The sequence below is a fragment of the Geotrypetes seraphini genome, chromosome 3 (genome assembly GCF_902459505.1).
Source record: "Geotrypetes seraphini chromosome 3, aGeoSer1.1, whole genome shotgun sequence".
Lineage (NCBI taxonomy): Eukaryota > Metazoa > Chordata > Amphibia > Gymnophiona > Dermophiidae > Geotrypetes > Geotrypetes seraphini.
The window spans coordinates 310135032-310158665 of NC_047086.1; the positions used below are offsets into that span (position 1 = coordinate 310135032).

The 23634-nt window shown below is 44.2% G+C and overlaps 1 protein-coding gene across 3 annotated transcripts in view; it reads left to right on the forward strand.

The window, feature by feature from the left end:
- The first annotated feature begins 2466 nt into the window (after nucleotides 1–2466).
- The window catches only part of TASP1 (taspase 1), a 209214-nt gene continuing 188046 nt past the window's right edge, over nucleotides 2467–23634 (forward strand). For 2 of the 3 annotated variants that reach the window (XM_033939302.1, XM_033939300.1), the window contains exons 1-4: nucleotides 2467–2598; nucleotides 5936–6155; nucleotides 17797–17864; nucleotides 20374–20442. In XM_033939302.1, coding sequence (XP_033795193.1) covers nucleotides 6017–6155; nucleotides 17797–17864; nucleotides 20374–20442 — 276 coding nt within the window. In that variant the 5' untranslated portion in view covers nucleotides 2467–2598; nucleotides 5936–6016. Of the gene's footprint in view, nucleotides 2599–2733; nucleotides 2755–5935; nucleotides 6156–17796; nucleotides 17865–20373; nucleotides 20443–23634 lie in introns of those variants that run through there. The other variant, XM_033939301.1, reaches the window with a different exon arrangement.

Here is a 23634-nt window from a genome sequence, read left to right on the forward strand (position 1 = left end):
CTGCAGATGCTCATGAGCTCCTTTCTGGGGTTCTGCTGCAGAAGCAGTAGCACAATTGCGCTTCACCAAGGACACACTTGTGCATCTCTCTTGCTCAAACTTGGGACTTTTTCCTTGGCCCTTGCACCAAGTGGTACTAAGACTCCCCCAAGGGACTTGGGGAGGCTAAGTCATCATCTCCTGCGATGCATCGGATACAGATGATCCTCAGATGGGCATTCATCGCATATATGGCATGAATCCAAATTATCATGGCCTGAGGAGTCCATCACACCTGTTTTTAAGCAAAATCAAGGTGTTTCAAATTGGGAAATTCAAGATGACTACTGCAGCAGCAATTTTAATGCCAAAAAAAGCCCAGGGGAACTACACTGCGGTCCAAAAACTAGCACGAAAGTCTGGTGCCGATAAGCAAAAAACGAGTCCGACCACCCTGACGCAGCTTTCAGTGAAACGCTGGCTGACCAACGTCGGAAGGCATTTAAGGATGCCAAACCTAATTTCAGAAGATGGCCAGCAATAGTTGGAGAGCTGATGCAGTCAAGATTGATGATTATCATTCATAATTGAACTGTGCTAAGTTAGAGAACAAACATAAAGACTTTGAACAATCAGGAGGAAAGGAGGTTTTTTGAAGCCAGTAAGGTTGTTACCCTTTCTAGTCCTCAAGCAAGACAAACTCTGAGTTGGGACGGGGATCTGAGGCTTTTTCCTCCTTGCAAGTGTGGAAGCTGCAAAGAGCTTACAGGGAGAACCTCTGCCTCAACTAGCCTAGAATCTAGACTACTTGTGTCTTTTGATTGCCTCTTGGGCCCAATGAACTGGCTGAAGACCTCAACCCCCACTGGACTGCAAAACGTGAGAGGAAATTAGTTGGCTCCGATCCTAGAAAAACCACCACGGAGCCGCTCAGCCTGCACTCAAACCCACTAAGGCAAAACCTGTGGTGAGCCTTGCTCCCAAGGGAACAATCACTGAGCCTTTGAACTTTTAGTGCAGGCTGTCCAAGTGGGTGAATTTTAGCAGTCTGCCCCTTGGAAGCACTCTTGATCTCAGAATCTGCGCTGTCTCACAACCAGAGCTGTCCCAAGAGTGGGATCCTCTGCAGCATTGAAAAGCATCACAACTGGTCAGCAAAAACTGAATTTAATTGAAAATAGACATGAGCAGAAAAGACCAACTCCTACCATCTCACTTGCAGAGAGACAAGTGAGGAATTGGAGAACAGCTCAGAAGGATGGGAGATGGAGCAAAAGCATGCTAATGAAGTTCCCTATGAGAATTCTCATAAAAGATTGACTACCCACAGGTTCAAGAATGGAGCATCTGTCGCACCAGAAGGAGTAGATATGAATTGCTTGTTTACTCTTTCCAAAAATACTAGGACTTGGGGGGCATGTGATGAAAGTACTAAGTAGTAGATTTAACACAAACCAGAGAAAATATTTCTTCATTCAAAGGGTTAATTAAACTCTGGAATGTAGTGAAAGTGGTTAGCTTTGCAGGATTTAAGAAAAGTTTGGATAATTTCCTAAAAAAAGAAGTCCATAAGCCATTATTAAGATGGTTTGGGGAAAGCCACTGATTATCCTAGGATAAGTAGCATAAAATCTGGCTTTCTTCTTGGGATCTGGTCAGGTACTTGTGACCTGAATTGTCCACTATTGAAAACAGGATGCTGGGCTTGATAGACCTTTGGTCTGTCCCAGTATGGCAACTCTTATGTTCTTATAAAACTCGTGTCCACATAAGGCTCACACGCAGAAAATGCTTTAGAAAGTTAGACATTTAAAGTGGTTAAAAAGAAAAAATCGTTTTCCAAAACCGCAACAGTAAAATAAAGCTACAGGAAAAGGTTTGGTATTTACAGTACATATTCCAAGGCAGTAAGAGGGGGAACGTCCTGTGCAGGAATAAGTCAATACATGTTTGCTTAAACTTAAGTGTAGTTCAGAAGTCTAGGAAGCACTTCTGAACTGCTGAAGCCCTTTACTGGCCACACTCAAGCCCTGTGCCAAACTACTGTACCGGACAAGACAAGACCTCTCTCTTTTAGAGATCCAAGGAGAAGTCCGTTCTTTGTTTATTCAGTTTTCTATACGGATCAGAACGGTTTACACTACGTGAATTTATTCAGGTACTCAAGCATTTTTCCCTATTTGTCCCGGTGGGCTCACAATCTATCTACTGTAATGCACCTGGGTAACTCCCAGACAAGCCAAAGGAGGGATTCAAGAGATCGAAGCCAACCTGTCTTGAACTATCGGTTTCTTCTAACGCGGTGAAAAACAAACCAGACCAACTGAACTCATTCGTCCGCAAAGGTATCTCTCCCAAAGCCCCGATCCCCCATTTCTCCCTTATTCTTAAAGTCCCCCGTCCTGCCTTCCAACTTTACTCATCCCAACCAACCCACTAAATTTCTTTTCTGGTTTTTTTCGGCCACCCAACGCCTTTATTTCGCCGACATCCCGCCCCCTCCAATACGACTTCCTGTTTCCGGCAGAGCGAGGGAGGGAAGTTGCGTCCGAAGGGGTGTGCGCCGGAGAAGGAAATCTACGGGGTCGTTCTGGAGCGACCTTAGCTATGAGCTTGGAGGTATGACGGGGAAGGGGCGGGGAGCTCGAGCCTAGGGAGAGGGACAGAGTAGCGTGAAAAAGAGAGGGAAAGAGGATAGATCGCGGAAGAGGTCTTGCCTGTGTCTGAATGCGTGTGAAGAGGGGTGCTCGGTGGATGAGAGCCGTCAAATGCATGGTCCTTGGAATTTCTGCATATAAATGATTATTTAGCATAACACAAAATATGATGGCGCACAGAGCTCAGACTAGTTTAGTGCTTGTGGTATACTTGCATTTCTCTCTTGCTCATATCTAATTTTTCTTTCACCCCCAACTTATTTCCTTACTGTACCCGCAAGGGGCTTATACCCTCTGCAGCTGCTCTCTTCCACCACCACTTATTTGTGGTTTCTCTACAAAGGTAAAAACAAAAACTGTGGATACAGATGTTCTGGAGATAATTTATTAAACACTGACATATAAACCCATGAAAATTCAATTAAAAAGTACAGTGATAAAAATCCAATCAGACCCTACACGCTCCGTGTTTTGGCGAACATGCCTTCCTCAGGGGTCCAATGGTTTGCAAACTCACATATAAAGAATTGGACTGAAAACAGTCTATTGTCTTTAAACACGTGAGCAATAAACACCGCAGACAAGCTGGAGTAGCATTTTTCTGCAGTGTTCTTTGCTCACATGTTTAAAGACAATAGACTATTTTCAGTCCAATTCTTTATATGTGAGTTTGCAAGCCATTGGACCCCTAAGGAAGGTGTGTTCGCCGAAACACGGACTGTGTAGGGTCCGGTTGGATTTTTATCACTGTACTTTTTAATTGAATTTTCATGGTTTTATATGTCAGTGTTTAATAAATTATCTCCAGAACATCTGTATTAGAGAATGACACGGTGACAAAATTCATCACCGTCCCCGTCCCCGCGGATAACCGCGGGAGACCATTTTCATGTCATTCTTTAAGGAGAGAGGGAAGAATCAGAGTACAATTTGGCAAAACCACTGACCCGCAAGCTTTGCTTTGAAGAATGCTGGTGTAGAAGGACTGAGGTTGAAATAGACACTAGAAAATGACATGGGATTATTTCCCGCGGTTATCCACGGGGACGGGAACGGTGATGAATTTTGTCACCGTGTCATTCTCTAATCTGTATCCACAGTTTTTGTTTTCATCAGTGGATTGTTTTCACTGTGGATCATTGGGTCTCCCCATTTTTCTTTGTTGTCTCTACAAAGGTGCCTACGTTATTTCCTGGCTCTTTGCCCTGTATGGTTTCTGCTGTTTCCTTTAATTCTTCCCAACTAGGAATTCTGTGTTCATGTTTTCTTGAAATCTGTTATGGTTGTTATCTTCCTCAAAAAGCTTAATTACCCTTTCTGCAAACATTTCCTGGTATTACATCTTAGATGACATCTTATGATCTTATTTGAGTCGTTTTGCGTCTTCAACACATGTATGTAGGGGGATCATAGCAGAACACAAGCAATAATAAAAAATAATAAATTAATAACCCAAATTCAAATACAAGATCATATTATAAAAAATCTAACATCACGTCTCTGTATGAGGTATCAAATGCCAGTGAAAATAAATAAGCATCCAATTTGGTCTGAAGATGTAGAAAAGCCTGCTGTAGATAAAGAGGCTGTAATAATTACACACAAACACTGATAACACTGGGCACTAGTAAAAGATGAGTAGCAGTAAACCCAAGATCTAACAGAACTTGCAAAATGTAATTTGTCCCTTAACTGAAACAGGTCTTTGCATTGTAAAACTTCTTTAAATAATCATTTGGATTTTTTAAATGGAAATACCATAACATGGAGAGCTAATCAAGCTCCTTCAAACAGAGGTAATCTGCTGAGTTAGATCAGTATTTTTAGGCATCCTGGCTATAGGATTTTGAACCTTTTGGAAAAGACAAAATGTGTCTAAAATCTCTATTTTGCTTAGGACTTTTAAGACAGAAAAGGGCTGTCCATTTTGAGACATTCAGACTTTTCTGTGTATTTTACAATAGGATCACTGATAGCAGATTGTTTGTAAAATACATATGAGTATTTGCTGGCATGTAGGGCAAAAATACATATAAGAGTATTGCTGGCATGTAGGGCAAGAAAACTGTTATGTATGTTACCATGTTATCATGTAACCCGTTCTGGGTTCCTTGGGGAGGATGGGATATAAATTGAATTAAATAAGAATAGGCATTGTATGAAAAAATAGAAATGCGGAAAAAGAGGAGGTTCTGAAGAACTACAGAAGAGCATATGCTTGTCACCTTGCAAGACTACACCTGCAGCCATAAGGTCTATTTGGGTGGTAGACAGATGGGAGAGTTTTGGAGGGCTCACCATACATTAAAAGGAGGTTCTGTTGAAATATGTACCTGGCACCCTGTGTCCTCTAGTCCAGTGTTCTTCAACCACCGGTCCGTGGACCGGTGCCAGTCCACAGAAATTTCCTGCCGGTCCATAGGGCCAGCACATGCATCAGGCCCAAAACAGTGTTCTTCAACCACTGGTCCACGATGTGATCAATGCGGCGTTATCTTCAAGCCAGCTCCCTCTTCCTCATTGATTCAGTGCACAAAGCCACAGGCAGTAGCTCCTAGGTGCGTCCTGCGCCTGAACCGGAAGCCTTCTCTATGATGTTGCAACGTCAGAGGGAAGGCTTCTAGATGAGGCACAGGACGCGCAAGGAGCCGCTGCCTGCAGCTTTGTGTACTGCATCAGTGAGGAAGAGGGAGTCGGCCTGAAGATAATATAGGGGGCGGCATAAAATAGCCAGGTGGGAGCAGGCCAGAAGGTAAGGCATAGCATGGAGGGAGGGAGTCATCAAAGGTAGGGGGGGAATGATTTTATTTTTGAATTTAGTGATTGAATTATCTCAATTTTGGGAATTTACATCTGCTGTCAGTGTGGTTTGTGTAGTTTAATTTTGTGGTTAACCATTATGTGTTGTTAAAAAGATTAAATTGTGTATATGTGAAAAATGAATGGAAAAAATAATGTTACAATTAGTACTGTTATGGGGGCGGAGTCTGGGGTGGAGATTGAGTAGAGATAGGCGGGATCTGGCCCACGACTTAGCCCAGTGTTCTTCAACCGCTGGTCCACAGACCGATGCCAGTCCACAGAATAATTCTTTTATTTCTGCCGGTCTATAGGTGTAAAAAGATTGAAAAACACTGTGTTAGAGCATACTGTAAATGTTAATTAAGGCATAAGAGACAGACTATCTGAATAGTAACAATAATCCATCTACTTTCTTTGTCTGTATGGTAAACTAGTACATTTATAACTAATGTGCTGGTAGAAAGAAGGTCCATAACATTTGTTATCTTCCGCTTTAGGAATATCCCTCGACGGGGTTTGCATTTGACTGGTAGCATGCCCTCTTGTGCGACAGAAGATGGTAATCTCGGTGTGTGATCATGGAAAAGGGCATGAATTCACCTGAAGCATTGCCTTCCAAATCATCTCAAACTTCTGGCACAAAGATGACAGCCAAAGAATTTGAAGCAAATAAAGCTGAAAAAGGAAAGCGATTAGGATTTGTGCTGGTACATGCAGGTAAGGGGGAAAGGTGTGTGGTTGCAAAGAAGTAAAGTTTAAATATTTGTTCATTCTTAATCTCATACAGAAAAAAAACCAGCAGCAGTTACAATTTTTTGATGTCATAAGTACGCCAAGATGCCATCTCTATAATAAAACCCTAAGCCGCGCATGCGCACTTCCACTTGCGTGTTCCGTATGTCCGTGGCCTGAAGAAGTGTGCATGCGCGACTACAACTGCCCCACACTCGCGGCCCTGTGGGGCAGTGGCAGCAACTGAGTGGTGGAGAGCAGCCCCGCTCCGCCCGTTGACCCTCCACAAACCTCCCGGCTCCAGCGGCGTAGACAGCACTATAAACACGCTGCTTCGCACCCTTCTACTGCCGATTTCCTCTGTCGTGTCTTTGATGACATCATCGGAGACAGACGCGGGAGAGGAAATCGGCAGTAGAAGGCCGTGAAGCAGCATGTTTAAAGTGCTGCCTACGCTGCTGGAGCCCGTAGGCAGCACTGTAGAGATCCCACTGTAGAGATCCCTCTGTAGGGATCCCACGTAGATGTCCCATTTATTCTTAAAGTCAAGCACGCTGTTGGCCTTGGCCACCTGCTCCGGAAGCTTATTCCAGTGCCCTACCACTCTTTCCGTGAAGAAATACTTCCTAATGTCACCCCTAAATTTCCCTCCTCTGAGTTTGAGCGGATGCCCTCTTGTGGCCGAGGGTCCCCTGAGTAGAAAGTTGTCATCTTCTACCTCGACACGACCCGTGATGTATTTAAACGTTTCAATCATGTCTCCCCTCTCCCTGCGTTCCTCCAGAGTGTAGAGCTGCAGTTTGTTCAGTCTCTCCTCATACGAGAGACCCTTGAGCCCCGAAATATTCCTAGTGGCCATCCGTCTGAACCGACTCGACTCTAAGCACATCTTTGCGGTAATGTGGCCTCCAGAACTGCACACAGTACTCCAGGTGAGGTCTTACCATGGTTCTGTACAGTGGCAATATGACCTCAGGTTTCCTGCTTACGAAACTTCTATTGATACATCCCATCATTTGTCTTGCCTTGGATGATGCTTTTTCCACCTGATTTGCAACCTTCATGTCTGCACTGATGATCACTCCCAAGTCTCGCTCAACTATCGTCCTGGTCAACGTTTCTCCATTTAAGGTGTAGGTTTTGCATGAATTCCTGCAAATTATGATGTATTATGATGTCATAATGCCTCATTTCACCAATGCCTAAGAGCCAACCTCAACGGTGATGTCACAATGGCTTGGTTTCCCTATACTTGTGCCCATTTACTAGATGCATTTGCCTCATTGAAAAGAAAAATGTTAAGAGAAGTGTGTAATACCGTATTTTCACGTAGATAATGCGCACCTGTGTAAAACGCGCACATGGGTATAGCGCACGGGGAACACAAATCTATGTAAAAAAAATTTAATATAGCGCGCACACGCGTATACCGCGCATGCTAAAACCTCCTCCCGCCTACTCCGAACCGGCATCCTCCCCCCCACTCGCTTACCCGCGTTTTACAACTTTTTTTTTCAATACGATCCGAGATAATCTCGGAGAGAGCGAGACCAGAAGGCTTTGAGCATGCGCAAATGCTCAAAGCCTAGTCCAGCCCGGTGCAGGAAGAAGGAGGATCTCTCCTGCACCGCACCGCCCAGCCCAGCCCAAACCAACCCAAACCAACGAGGGAGGATCTTCGGGCACTGGCACTGGCACATCCTGTGCATTGGTGCTGGTGCCGGTGCCAGTGCCCAATTGGGTAAGACATGTTTTGCGGTGCTGGGGGGGATGTAGGATAGCGGGGGAGGGGGGGTGACGCGAGCGGGGAGGAGGATGCCAGTTTGCAGGGGGGATGCCAATCGGATTGAAAAAAAAAAGTTGTAAAACGCGCTCACACGTATAACGCGCACGGTTATGCACGGTTTGTAAAATCGTGTATAACGCACGCGTTATATGCGTGAAAATACGGTAACTTAAGAACATAAGAATTGCCGCTGCTGGGTCAGACCAGTGGTCCATCGTGCCCAGTAGTCCGCTCACGCGGCGGCACTTTTTTAAGACCAGTGCTCTAAATGAGTCCAGCTTCACCTGCGTATGTTCTGGTTTAGCAGGAACTTGTCCAACTTTGTCTTGAATCCTTGGAGGGTGTTTTCCCCTATAACAGACTCCAGAAAAGTGTTCCAGTTTTTTACCACTCTCTGGATGAAGAAGAACTTCCTTACGTTTGTACGAAATCTATCCCCTTTTAACTTTAGAGAGTGCCCTCTCGTTCTCCCTACCTTGGAGAGGGTGAACAACCTGTCTTTATCTACTAAGTCTATTCCCTTCAGTATTTTGAATGTTTCTATCATATCCCTTTTCAGTCTCCTCTTTTCAAGGGAGAAGAGGTCCAGTTTCTCCAATCTCTCACTGTACAGCAACTCCTCCAGCCCCTTAACCATTTTAGTCACTCTTCTCTGGACCCTTTCGAGTAGTACCGTGTCCTTCTTCAAGTACGACGACCAGTGCTGGACGAAGTACTCCAGGTGAGGGCGCACCATGGCCCGGTACCTTTTCTGATCTGTTCGTGATCCCCTTCTTTATCATTCCTAGCATTCTGTTTGCCCTTTTCACCACTGCCGCCGCCACACATTGCGCGGATGGCTTCATCAACTTGTCGATCAGAACTCCCAAGTCTCTTTCCTGGGAGGTCTCTCCAAGTACCGTCCCGGACATCCTGTATTTGTGCATGAGATTTTTGTGACCTACATGCATCACTTTACACTTATCCACGTTGAACCTCATTTGCCATGTTGCTGACCATTTCTCGAGCTTAATTATGTCATGTTGCAGATCTTCACACTCCCCCTGTGTCTTCACTACTCTGAATAACTTTGTATCGTCCGCAAATTTAATCACCTCACTCGTTGTACCAATGTCCAGATCGTTTATAAAGATGTTGAAGAGCACAGGTCCAAGCAGCGAGCCCTGTGGCACCCCACTGGTGACGGTCTTCCAGTTCGAGTATTGTCCATTTACCCCCACTCTCTGTTTCCTATCCTCCAGCCAGTTTTTAATCCACGTGAGTATTTCACCCTTGATTCCATGGCTCGCAATTTTCCGAAGTAGTCGTTCATGTGGAACCTTGTCAAATGCCTTCTGAATATCCAGATATACAATGTCGACCAGGTCACCCTTGTCTATCTGCCTGTTTACTCCCTCGATGAAGTGCAGCAAGTTCGTCAAACAGGATCTGCCTTTGCTGAAGCCATGCTGGCTGGTCCTTATCAGATCATGTTGGTCAAAGTGATCAATGATGCGGTCCTTTATCAGCGCCTCTACCATCTTTCCTGGCACCGAGGTCAGACTCACTGGTTTGTAGTTTCCCGGATCTCCCCTCAAACCTTTTTTGAAGATCGGTGTAACATTCGCCACCTTCCAGTCTTCCGGAATCTTTCCCGATTTGATCGATAGATTGGCTATTAGTTGAAGCAGTTCAGCTATAGTCCCTTTCAGTTCCTTGATGACCCTCGGATGGATTTCATCCGGTCCCGGGGATTTATCGCTCTTAAGCCTATTAATCTACCTGCATACCTCTTTTAGACTGACCGTCAACCCTTTCAGTTTCAGCAAAGCCTTTGATACAGTTCCTCATAGGAGGCTGTTGAACAAACTTGAAGGGCTGAAGTTAGGACCCAAAGTGGTAAACTGGGTCAGAAACTTGCTGTCGGACAGACGCCAGAGGGTGGTGGTTAATGGAAGTCGCTAGAAGGAAGGAAAGGTGACTAGTGGAGTTCCTCAGGGTTCGGTGCTGGGGCCAATCCTGTTCAATATGTTTGTGAGTGACATTGCTGAAGGGTTAGAAGGAAAAGTGTGCTTTTTTGCAGATGATACCAAGATTTGTAACAGAGTAGACACCGAAGAGGGAGTGGAAAATATGAAAAAGGATGGTCTAATGCCTGGCAACTAAAATTCAATGCAAAGAAATGCAGAGTAATGCATTTGGGGATTAATAATAGGAAGGAACCGTATATGCTGGGAGGAGAGAAGCTGATATGCACGGACGGGGAGAGGGACCTTGGGGTTATAGTGTCCGAAGATCTAAAGGCGAAAAAACAGTGTGACAAGGCAGTGGCTGCTGCCAGAAGGATGCTGGGCTGTATAAAGAGAGGCGTAGTCAGTAGAAGGAAGAAGGTGTTGATGCCCCTGTACAGGTCATTGGTGAGGCCCCACTTGGAGTATTGTGTTCAGTTTTGGAGACCGTATCTGGTGAAAGACGTAAGAAGACTTGAGGCGGTCCAGAGGAGAGCGACGAAAATGATAGGAGGCTTGCGCCAGAAGACGTATGAGGAGAGACTGGAAGCCCTGAATATGTATACCCTAGAGGAAAGGAGAGACAGGGGAGATATGATTCAGACGTTCAAATACTTGAAGGGTATTAACATAGAACAAAATCTTTTCCAGAGAAAGGAAAATGGTAAAACCAGAGGATATAATTTGAGGTTGAGGGGTGGTAGATTCAGGGGCAATGTTAGGAAATTCTACTTTATGGAGAGGGTAGTGGATGCCTGGTATGCGTTCCCGAGAGAGGTGGTGGGGAGTAAAACTGTGACTGAGTTCAAAGAAGCGTGGGATGAACACAGAAGATTTAGAATCAGAAAATAATATTAAATATTGAACTAGGCCAGTTATTGGGCAGACTTGCACGGTCTGTGTCTGTGTATGGCCGTTTGGTGGAGGATGGGCAGGGGAGGGCTTCAATGGCTGGGAGGGTGTAGATGGGCTGGAGTAAGTCTTAACAGAGATTTCGGCAGTTGGAACCCAAGCACAGTACCGGGTAAAGCTTTGGATTCTTGCCCAGAAATAGCTAAGAAGAAAAAATAAAAAAAATTAAAAAAAATTTGAAATTGTATCAGGTTGGGCAGACTGGATGGACCATTCAGGTCTTTATCTGCCGTCATCTACTATGTTACTATGTTACTAAGTTTCCGTCTTCATTTCCAGCACCTTCGTTTTCTTCACCCAGAGAGTGGTAAAAAACTGGAGCCTCTTCGGTATCCTCTTCGGTAAATACAGATGCAAAAAATGTGTTCAGTTTGTCGGCGATGGCTTTGTCCTCCTTTAGCACTCCCTTTATTCCATGGTCATCCAACGGTCCCACCGCTTCCTTCGTGGGTCATTTTCCCTTGATATATTGAAAGAACGGCTTGAAGTTTTTCACCTCCTTGGCTATTTTTTCCTTGTAGTTTCTTTTGGTCCCTTTTACGCCTTATGGCACCTGCGTTGATGTTGTTTGTGCTTATTCCAGTTTTCGTCCGTTTTTGACCTTTTCCATTCCTTAAACGAAGTTTTCTTGTCTCTGACCGCTTCCTTCACTGCTACAGTGAGCCACGCTGATTCTTTGTTCTTTTTCCTCTTAGATCCCTTGTTGATACGCTGTGAGAGAGAGAAAGTCTTCCCCTCTATCTTCCTGTATAGTATCAAACTTCTCTCTTGATGTATCTTGCAAGTAGCCTTGTTCCATCTCTGCTGAGGTGGAATCCATCCTTCCTGAATAGCTTGCTGTTCCCTGCTTGCAGCTCCGCCACATCCACGTATTGACTGCTTGCAGCTCCATCTGCCTCTTCTCGTCGGCCCTGGGTACCGGCAGGATCTCCGAGAATGCTATCCTCTGCATTCTGGTCTTCAGCTTCCTTCCTAGCATCTGGAACTGGTCCTTCAGTACTTCCCTGTTGTAGTTCCTGTTGCTCACGTTGTTTGTCCCCACATGGATCACATAGCACCACCCTGTTCGCATTACAGACATTTAGAGAGTCGTTTAAAGACATTCTTACTGTTTGTAGTCTACATTTGTTTTCTGAGACCATTGTATCCAACTGGACCTCTGAGAAAGGCCTGTTCGCCGAAACCCGGACCGTGTAGGGTCTGATAGGACTACACATGTGGTCTATCATATTTGTATTTATGTGTGTTTATTCTTTTGGATGAAGTGATAAATAAATCATCTTTTAGAACATCATCATCCACAGTGTTTTGCTTTTATCATTTGGATTGTTTTCACTGTGGAATATTGGGTCTTTAATTTTTAGGATATCTACAATGAATATGCATTAGACCAAGGAATCAGAGCATTCAAGTTTTTCATGCATATTCATTGTGGAGATGCTGAAAACCCAGCTGGCTGGGTGTGCTCCTTGGACTGGATTGAGAAGCCCAGTTCTAGAGGGTCAGTCTTAGTCTACAATGCAAGAGCTATGGCTTTGTTGGTACTTGAGGTCAGACTCCATAAAAGTCTGTTGCCTAGAGCAGTATACCACCATCCTAGATAGATCAATGTTAGTCAGTATATCATATAAAATTGAACTAAGAACTGACACCCAGTACAGCAGTAGGTTTTGTCTGATAGTTCTTCAGAATCTGTTGGGGTTTAGAATCCAGCTTCATTCCACCTAGGTCTGAGTCTTTAATTTCTAGGCTTGTTTCTGTTTTTTAAGAAATGAAAAAAAAAGATAAAATAGGTGAATTTCTTCATTGGCAAATTCAGTCAATAAATAAATAGGGCTTGTTGCCACCAAAAAGAAGTCTATGTCTGCCAGTTGGCGGTTTCAGTTGTTGAATTGTTTTTCTGTTATTGAAAGCAGCATATAGCTAGGGAGTACCATAATGAGGGTTTATCAACCATGCTTGTCCCTGGAGAAAACTCAGTTACTTACCTGTAAGAGCTGTTCTACCAGGACATGATGACACAAATCCTCGCATCTCCCTACCTCCCCAAGGGACTGAAGGAAATCCAGTGCCACAAGGGCAGGTGTGCATGTGTGGTAGGTCTGCTTAAAAATTTCTAGAAACATTGCTGGAAGGGTGCTTCCCATACCAGTGGAGGAGTAGCCTAGTGGAGCAGCCTGAGAACCTGGGGAACTCGGTTTGATTCTCACTGCAACTCCTTGTAACTCTGGGCAAGACACTTAATACTCCATTGCCCTCAGATAAAAAATAAGTACCTGTATATATAATATGTAAACTGCTTTGATTTTAACCAGAGAAATGTGGTATATCAAGTCCCATTCCTTTCCAGTTTTTGTCCGTGACATTACCCATGCATGAGGATTTATGTCCGACTATACTCTCTCGAGGAACGTAGGGAGAGGGGAGATATGATAGAGACGTTTAAATACATCACTGGTCGAATAGAGGTGGAAGACAACATTTTCCTTCTAAAAGGACCCTCGTCCACAAGGGGACATCCGTTGAAAATCAGGGGGGGGAAATTTCATGGGGATACCAGCAGTGGCGTACCTAGGGTATGTGGCACCCGGGGCCCATCATTTTTTGACACCCCCCCCCCCCCCTCATGTAAAATTTTTTTTTTTTTTTTTTTTTGCAATAACCATGAAATGGAATAAATGGTCAGAATAGAAACAGGCAGTGAAAATTTTCTTTTTTTTTTTTTTTTTTTTTTCCAAAGTATTTTTATTGAGAATGGCAAAAGGTCCAGACAAGCAACCATGGTCTGTACAGAAACTTATACATTATCAAAAAGAACACAGAATGAGAGTAACAGCAACAACAAGCATGAACAAGCCTCTCCCAAGAGAAAATTGCCAATGAGAGGCATAGCAATACACAACAAAAGGCCAAAACTTGGGGCAAGCAAACAAATCCCACCCCAGAACCCACAAGAATAATAAGCCGGACTAGACCCTCAGCCATATTTTATAATGAAAAAAACCCCCACAAGCAACAACACCCAGACCGCTCACCAGACACACCAATCCGCACAACAAGCACCCAAGAAACACCCAGCCACCACCCAGACAAAACTACCAGACACACCTACCCCACCAAGCCCAGACCCAACCCCCCCTCCCCAGAGAGTGCAAGCGCAAAGTGGACCGTGAAAAGGGCAGCTGCAGAAGTGGAAAGCCCCAGATAAGTAGGTTAGCTAAAGAAAGCCCACAGATAGAAGAAATCAGGATAACAGAAGTTCCAACAAATGCTCCCACAGAAAATTTTCTTTTATTGAACCTCATTTATGTAACCATTATTCCAAACATAACATAACATAAATTATGTCTGAATTGTCATGACATCAGAAGTACATATGGAGTAGTTGCAGGTGATGCTTGGGACAGTTCTGATTATGTTAGTTTGGTTTTATGTGTTTTTTTAATAGAAGGGTTTTTATTTCTTTTTTTAAGGTTTTGTAGTTTGTGGTCGAGGTCAATAGGTTGTAGAGTTGGGGGTCAAGTGTTGCAGCTCGAATGGCTAGGAGGTTGTCGAACAGTTTTTTTCTTTTGACGTTTTTGGTTGGAGGGTGTGTGAATGGTGCGTGAGTTCTCCTATGTCTGTTTGAAGTGGATTGAATTATTTAGCTGAAGAAATTAGTTACCCCCCCCCCATTCCACACACATTAATTCTCTTCCATTTTTGTTCCCATTATAAAAAAACACTGATAAGTTCCCAGGAAAAAAATACATTAAAATAAGAAGTGAAAACAAAGGCCCCTACAGATGAGAACATAACATAAGAATAGCCTAACTGGGTCACACCAATGGTCCATCATGCCCAGTAGCCCATTCTCATGGTAGCCAATAGTGCTGCCCGATTCAGAGAAAAATATTTCATTCGATCCGATTCACCCTGTTGAATCGATTTTTCGATTAGATTCACTGTTAATGACACCGCTTTTTAAGTTTAAACAAAGTATAACAATAAATTTCACAACAACAATAAATTTCACAAAGTACTTAAAAAAAAAAAAAATCACATTTTTCCATTAAAGCAGTTCTGGAGACATTTGCTTGAACAGTCTTTTTTTCCCAGTCCATAAGCAAGCAATATGAAAAAGATTTCCTTAATTATCTACTCAAACATTTTTGCTATTTACTTTCATTGTACCTATACTATTATTCAGTAGAAAAAATGGACTTAACTGTGCAGGAAATGAATCTCCTCATACACCCACCATATAGTGCAAAAATGTGCAAAGGTCTGTTTTTTTCTTTCGATCACTACATAGCCTAATGCCACACAAGCAGCGCTGTTACAAACATATTCTGAAGGTCAATGCTAAGGTTGACAAAGTTTCCTTCCTTGGACCAGAAGGAGATACTGACAAACCACTGGAAGAGATTCTAAAACAACTACCCAGAAATAACACCCAAAGACCCACTCAGTGTGTGAACCAGTTGAGTGGAGTGGACTAACTGGGGGTGGAAATGGGCCCAGAGTTTGCTCAGCAGAATTTCCCAGACTACCTCTTCCTCTCAACACACTGACATGCTACCACCACCACCAACACTAGGAACACCTCACCGAGTATGCCAGCAATGCTTATAAACTTTATAAAACACATTATTATATTTTCTTATAAAGCATATATTTTAACTGAACTCAGCCTTGCCATTCACAAAAATAGAAAAGTTCCCATTTCAAGCTGTCTCATGTACACTTTTCAAATCTAACATATTGTAATCACAAAACAGAAAATAAAATTATTTTTTCTACCTTTTGTTCTCTGATCAATATTCAAATCTTGTTGGTCCCAGGCTCTTGTTGTCTTGCTTGCCAGGGTCTCCTTTCTCCGTGCTAACCATCCGTCTGCCATCTCTGTTCTCCCCTTCCGTTTCCCTTCCCTCTCCCGGAGATCTGGCATCTTTCCTTTTTTTTGTCTCCATCCACAGATTCACCTTTTCTCAACTCCCCACCACCCCAGGATCCACCATCTCTCCCTTTCTGTTCCCAACTATCCTCCTATCCAGTATCTCTATCCCCCCTCCACACCATCCCCTGTTTCCAAGTTCTCTCCCTTTCTGTTCCTTCCCTCCCTAAATCCCATTATGCACCATCTCTCTCCCACTCCTCTGTTTTTAGACCCATTATTTCTAACCCCCAAAGTCTGGCATATGCATGTATCTTTGAACCCCCCCTTCCTTCTCTCCCTCTGTGTACTTTTACACCAGGACCCCCCCTCCCCCGAAGGTCTGTCCCCCCTCCGAAGGGCTACACCCCACCCCTGAAGACCTGCACCCCCCGAAGGACTTTACCTCCCACCCGAAGGTCTGTCCCCCTCTGAAGGCCTAAACCCCACCCCTGAAGGACTGCACCCCCCCCCCGAAGGCCTGCACTCCCTTGAAGGTCTGCACCCCCCCGAAGGCCTGTCCCCCCCTTGAAGGCCTGTCCCACCCCCTTGTAGGCCTGTCCCCCCTTTAAGGCCTGCCTGCCTGCCTTTCCCCCCCTTGAAGGCCTGTCTCCCCCTTGAAGGCCTGCACCCCCCTTGAAGGCCTGCCCCCCCCCTTGAAGGCCTGTCCCCCCCCTTGTAGGCCTGTCCCCCCCCTTGTAGGCCTGTCCCCCCCCCCTTGTAGGCCTGTCCCCCCCTTGAAGGCCTGCCTGCCTTTCCCCCCTTGAAGGCCTGCCCCCCCCTTGAAGGCCTGCACCCCCCCTTGAAGGCCTGCACCCCCCCTTGAAGGCCTGTCCCCCCCCTTGTAGGCCTGTCCCCCCCCCTTGTAGGCCTGTCCCCCCCTTGAAGGCCTGCCTGCCTTTCCCCCCTTGAAGGCCTGCACCCCCTTGAAGGTCTGCACCCCCCCAAAGGCCTACACCCCCCCCCCGAAGGTCTGCACCCCCCTGAAGGCCTGCCTGCCCCCCTTGAAGGCCTGCACCCCTTGAATGTCTGCACCCCCCCCCGAAGGCCTGTCCCCCCTTGAAGGCCTGCCTGCCTGCCTGTCACCCCCTCCCCCTTGAAAGCCTGCTTGCCTGCCCGCCCGCCCCACCCTGAAGGCCTGATGCCCCGACCCACCCCGAAGGACCGCTCGCCCCCCTGGCCTCCCCGCACCACCTATGAACAGCCGCAGCAGGATCGCGAAGTCAGCGTCGGGTACCAGCCCTAAGGGGGTGTTCCCGGCCTTGCCGTTCAGTCCCCCGCCACCCCCGAAGGACCGCTCGCCCCCCTGGCCTCCCCGCACCACCTATGAACAGCCGCAGCAGGGTCGCGAAGTCAGCGTCAGCGATCCCTGCTGCTTCCTGCGCCACGGTCCCGCCCCTCCTCTGACGTCAGAGGAGGGGCGGGATCGCGTCGTAGGAAGCAGCGCAGGGATGCTGACGCTGACTTCGCGATCCTGCTGCGGCTGTTCATAGGTGGTGCGGGGAGGCCAGGGGGGCGAGCGGTCCTTCGGGGGTGGCGGGGGACTGAACGGCAAGGCCGGGAACACCCCCTTAGGGCTGGTACCCGGGGCGGCCCGCCCCCCCCCGCCCCCCCCCTAGGTACGCCACTGGATACCAGGAAGTACTTCTTCACTGAAAGAGTGGTGGACCATTGGAACGAGCTCCCGGAGCAGGTGATCATGGCCAGCAGCATACAAGATTTTAAGAATAAATGGGATGCCCACGTCGGATCCCTACGAGGGTAGCATAGAGGAGGGCAGCTTAGGGACGAGTGATAGAGTGTAGATTAGGGGAGGGTTGTTGGAGTGGGCAGACTTGATGGGCTATGGCCCTTTTCTGCCGTCATTTTCTATGTTTCTATGTCCTGCTGTCCTTGGAGAATGCTTGCTTACAGGTAAGTAGCTTCATTTTATATCTTGCATCATGACAAGGCCCGAGTGTCACATTTTCTTGAACCAGTTGTGAGTTGAAACAATTTGTTGTTACTTTTTTTTTTTTAATGTAGGTGCAGGTTATCATTCTGAATCCAAAGCTAAAGAGTATAAACATGTCTGCAAAAGAGCCTGTCAGAAGGTGAGACTTTTTTTGTTTTGTGTTGTGTTTTTCTGTTTTCACATTACATGACAAATTGTGGGTTTCTGAAGTAATATAATCTATCATGGCTTTTCTAATGTCATCTTAACCAAGCTACTATATTTTTTTCTCACTATTTGGCATATAGATATGGTTACATGGGGTAATTTGATAAGAGGTCTTTTTACGCAAGTAAACAGGGTATACACATGAAAAACTGTATGCAAAATTACCCCCATATTAACAAATAAGGAAACTGTATAGTTTAGTTAATAATAGGTTTTACATCAGAATTAATAACCCCCCCAAAAAATGCTCAAGTACCTGATTTGCAACCCGTTCTGAACTCCTTGAGGAGGACAGGCTAAATTGAATAAATTTAAATAAATAAATAAAACAAAATATACAAACCTAAGGATTAGATTAGATTAGATTAGATTAGAAAATGAAATGAAATATATATCCAAATCACTTTGCTTATCAAGGATAGGCAATTATTTTTGTGTGCCTGTGTGTGTATGTGTTGGTTTTCTGTTTCTGTGATTGGGAGAGTAGAGAACAGAGAGGAGGCAATTTGAAATGATCAGTTCCCTATCTGCTGTGTTTCACAAGTTTTAATGCTGCAGAACCTGGAACTGCTTCTACAAATACACACATTGGGCCATTTTTTGAGAGGGATCTTATTTCTCTGAAACCCTTGCTTTGGTCTGGCCCATTTTTTTAATTCAGTGTCTTTTTTATTGCTTTTTGCTCCAAGCCAAATTTGGTTCCATTCCATTATATTGTTGGAGAGTTATTTTGCCTTAAGAGAGACAGCCATTCTTGACCTTATAATTTTTTCTAACACAGAATATGTGACCTTAGGTAATCCTGGGTAGTAAGGTACAAGATCCTTTATCCAAAATTCTGAAAACTGAAAAGCTTCGAAAACCAAAATTTGCCGTGAACCGGAAGTAGTCAATTTCCAAGATGTGACATTCTGAAACCAATGCAGATGCGTGCATTTCTCCTGTTTTCTGCATAGTTTAAGTCGGAGAGCTGGAAAAATGGCAAAGAGAACTGCAATTACGCTCAGGATAGCAGTGAGAAGCAGAAGAGATCTGTCTTAATATTACCATTTCAGAATCCCAAAAGCTCCAAAACCTAAAAGTATGCCTAGTCCCAAAGATTTTTGGATAAAGGAACTTGTACTTGTACTTGTAATGTACTGTAATCCACACAAAATACAAACGTTACCCTTTATTTGATTCTATTTTGCTAGAAATTATAAAATTAAAAATCATTTAATAATGCCACAACAATTGATAGTTCATTTTCAGTTGTTGGACCACGATTGTGGAATGTTCTGCCCTGTACATTGCGATTCTGTACAACAATGCAGCAAAAACAGAAGATCTAATGCAGGGGTACCCTAAAGGTCGATCATAAAGGCAATGCGAGTCGATTGCGGAGCCTATCCTGGGCTCCTTGATAGACTTGCATTGCCTTTGCATTCTGTTCTCCCTGCTTTCCCGACGCCAGGCCAGACACGTATAAGCGCCAATCGCTGCCTAGCTGGCCGGAACTTCCTCTCCAACATCAGAGTTGACGTGGGGAAGCAGGGAGAAATCGATGGCGATGGTTTGGGGGAAGGACAAGGAGAGAGAAAGACAGAAAGAAAGGGGGGCAGGGAAGAGAGAAAGAAAGACGGAAAGAAAAGGGGGCAGGGAGAGAGAAAGAAAGGGGAGGGGGCAGGGAGAGAGGAAGAAAAAGTTGGACTCAAGGAGGGACAGAGAGAGATGTTGGTTGAGGAATGGAATAAGGTCTGGAGGAGATGAAGCATGCAGGAGGCAGAAAGAAAAATATTGGATTTACAGTCAGAAGAAGGAAGTGCAACCAGAGACTCATGAAATCACCAGACAGCAAAGGTAGGAAAAATGATTTTATTTTAAATTTAGTGATCAAAATGTATTTGTTTTGAGAATTTATATCTGCTGTCTACATTTTGCACTATGACCCTCTTTTACTAAACCGCGAAAGCGGTTTTTAGTGCAGGGAGCCTAGGCGCTTCGGGAGCAGTGCGGGGCATTCAGCGCAGCTCCCAGTGCCAAAAACCGTTATCGCGATTTAGTAAAAGGGGAGGGGGTATATTTGTCTATTTTTGTATAGTTGTTACTGAGGTGACATTGTATATTTTAAAGTCATCTGCCTTGACCTCTTTGAAACCCCCCCTCCGAATATAAATGATAATTAACATTTTCTCTGTGTACAGTGTGCTTTGTGTTTTTTTAAATTTTATTGTTGGTAGATCATTTTGACTTGTCATTTTAAAAGTTGCTTGCAAGCCAAAAAATTGTGGGCACCCCGATCTAATGTATAGCTGTGAACCCCAGTGAATGATTTGTTATTATGTACAGCATATTTCACTATTAGGAATGTTTGTTTTACAGTATTGTGCTTAGTTTAAGGCAGGGTATAAATGGATAAAATAAATAAAAATTAAAATTATTTTCTCTTTTCTTTGCTATAGGCGATTGAAAAGTTGCAGGCTGGTGACCTAGCAACTGATGCAGTGGCTGCTGCTCTTGTTGAGCTTGAGGTAATGTCCCTTATGGATTCGTATTGTGAGTTCCTCTGTTTTCCAAAGCTGTATACTTATTTTCCATGTTATTTTTTTTTCTTTTTCTTTTTACTTAACTACCAAATTTGCAATACTGGGCGGCCCTTAGACACGTACTTTTCGCTGTGTTTTACTTGTGCCCAGAACCAGCCCCATGCACTTTTTTCCTTATTTCATTTCTCCCCTCTCCTGCCTTTCCTGTAAAGTATTGAGATCTTTAGTCTTTGTACACAATATTCTAAATGAGTTTTCACCAGAGTTTTATACAGGGGTTATCAATACCTCCTTTTTCCTACTGGCCATACCTCTTCCTATGCACCCTAGCTTTCGCCGTCATCTTTTCAACATGTTTGGCCACCTTAAGATCATCACATACAATCACATCCAAGTCCCGTTCTTCTATCGTACACATAAGTTCTTCCCCCCCCTTAAACTGTACCCTTCAGGTTTTTGCAGCCCAAGTGCATGAGCTTGCATTTCTTAGCATTAAATTTTAGCTTCCAAATTTCAGACCATTCTTCAAGCTTCGCTAGGTCTTTGTTCATGTTATTCACTCCATCTGGGGTGTCTACCCTATTGCAGATTTTGATATCATCCGCAAAGAGGCAAATCTTACCTGACAGCCCTTCAACAATATCACTTATAAAAATATTAAAAAGAACAGGCCCAAGAACAGAACCTTGAGGCACACCACTGGTAACATCCCTTTCCTTAGAGTGATCTCCATTGACCACAACCCTCTGTCGTCTTCCACTTAATCAGTTCCTGATCCAGCCCGTCACTTTGGGGCCCATCCCAAGGGCACTCAGTTTATTTATTGGACGTCTGTGAAACACTGTGAAAGGCTTTGCTAAAATCTAAATACACCACATCTAGTATGCTCCCTCTACCCACCTCTACCCAATTCTCTGGTCACCCAGTCAAAGAAATTGATCAGATTTGTCTGACAAGACCTACCTCTAGTGAATCCATGTTGCCTCAGGTCCTGTAGTCCCCTCGATTCTAGAAACTTGACCATTCTCTGTTTTAAGTGTTTCCATTAATTTGCTTACCACAGAAGTCAGACTTACTGCCCTGTAATTCCCTACTTTTTTCTTACTTCCGCTTATGTGTAGAAGGACCACATCCGCCCTTCTCCAGTTCTCAGGTACCACTCCTGACTCTAGAGAAGCAGTGAAAAGGTCAGTAAGCGGAGACACCAGAACTTCCCTAAGATCCTTCAGTACACCATCCGGCCCCATTGCTTTGCCTACCTTTAATTTAGCTAGCTCCTCACAAACGCAGTCCTCTGAAAATCGATCAGGGTCTACCACTACTCCATCCCTATTCGTGTTTGTCTTCTGCAGTCCCACTCCTGGAGCTTCAGCCGTGAACACAGAACAGAAATATTTGTTAAGCAATTCAGCCTTTTCTGTATCAGCTTCTACATATTCCTTCCCTCCTTTTTGAGTCTCACAATGCTACTTTTGCACTTCTTCCTATCACTGATATATCTAAAAAAAAAAGTCTTGTCTCCCTGTTTTACCGTGTCAGCTATTTTTTTTTTCCATTTGTATCTTTGCTTTCTTGACTACTCGACCAGCCTGTCTTAACTTTTCCAGATAGTTTTGCCTGTGTACAGTGAGAGTGATGACCAGAAATGAATGAAAACCAGAAAAGCTTTGTGTGCTGATTGAGTGGGTTTGGCAAAGACGACGTGAATGCATGCCATTGCCTGGTTTGAGACAAAAAATACCATCAAGAACTGAACATTGATGGTGAGTGTGAATATTCAGAAGGTTGGCTTCAGAAATTTAAGTACCATGGTATTAAATATCTCAAAATCTGTGGTGAAAAAGCTTCTGCTGATTGCAAGGCAGTTGAAAGTTACATTGATGATTTTGCAAAGCGGATATCTGATGGAAACCTTGGTCCTGAACAAATTTACAGTGCTGATGAAACTGTTCTCTACTGGTGCTATGTTCCTAGAAAAACACTGACAACAGCTGATGAATGAGCACCATCTGGTTTTAAGGACACAAAGGATAGGGTAACTGTTTTTGCATGTACCCATGCTGTTGGCACACACAAATTAAAGTTGGCAGTGATTGGAAAAAAGCCCACATCCCCAATCTTTGAAAGATGTATGTCGTCTACCTGTGGACTATTATGCCAACAAGAAAGCATGGGTAACCAGAGAAACATTTAGTGATTTGGTTCCATAACCACTTTGTGCCAGAAGCAAGAGCTCATTGTAGAGAAGCTGAGCTGGAAGAGAACTGTGAAGTTTTACTGGTTCTAGTGAACTTTCTCAAGGAGTTCAGTCTTAAGGATGTGATTTATGCACTTGCCAATGCTTGAAAAGATGTAACTAGATCAGCATTACAAAATGCTTGGCATAAACTTTGGCCATCAAAATGTTTGATGAAAATGAACCTGTAGAGGAAGACTTTGAAGGTTTCCAAGTCAGTCATGAAACACTGATGATATCAAACCTCATTGCTTATGCCAGAAGTCTGTCATCTGAAAATGTTAATAAGTTAAAGGCAGCTGATATTAATGCAGTGCTGAATATTGACACAGATGCACCTGCTGTGCATTGCTTCAGTGATGGCAAGATTGCTGAAATGGTGTTAAATAAAGAAATGCATGAGGATAGTAGTGATGATCTTGTGAACACCAGAGAAAAAATATCCTTATAGATAATATGGTGAAAATGTGTGACCAGCTATTGCTGGCATGGAACATACAGGTACATATTGAATATTTGACCTTAGGTAATCCTGGGTAGAAAGGTACAAGATCCTTTATCCAAAATTCTAAAAACTGAAAAGCACGAGCATGAGATTGTCAGTGTACTTGATCAAAGAGAGATTACTGAAACAGAAATCTTTGTTAATTAGATGACACTGAAAGAAGTTTTTAAAAAGACTGCCACAGTTCCTGCACCATCGTCAGCCGAATGCAGACAGAAGATGCTGTATATTAGATGTTTTTGACTAAGAAAGACTATGTGTGACTCGACTATCCTCCCCTTTTACAAAGCCGCACTAGCAGCTGCTGTGCAGCAAAAGCCAGAGCAGTAGCCACTAGTGCGGCTTTGTGAAAAAGTGGGTATGTTTGAAGTGCTTGAAGTGTTTAATGTTTGCGCCTCTTTCCCCAGTAATGCACACTCTTTTGGCCCCTTTTACT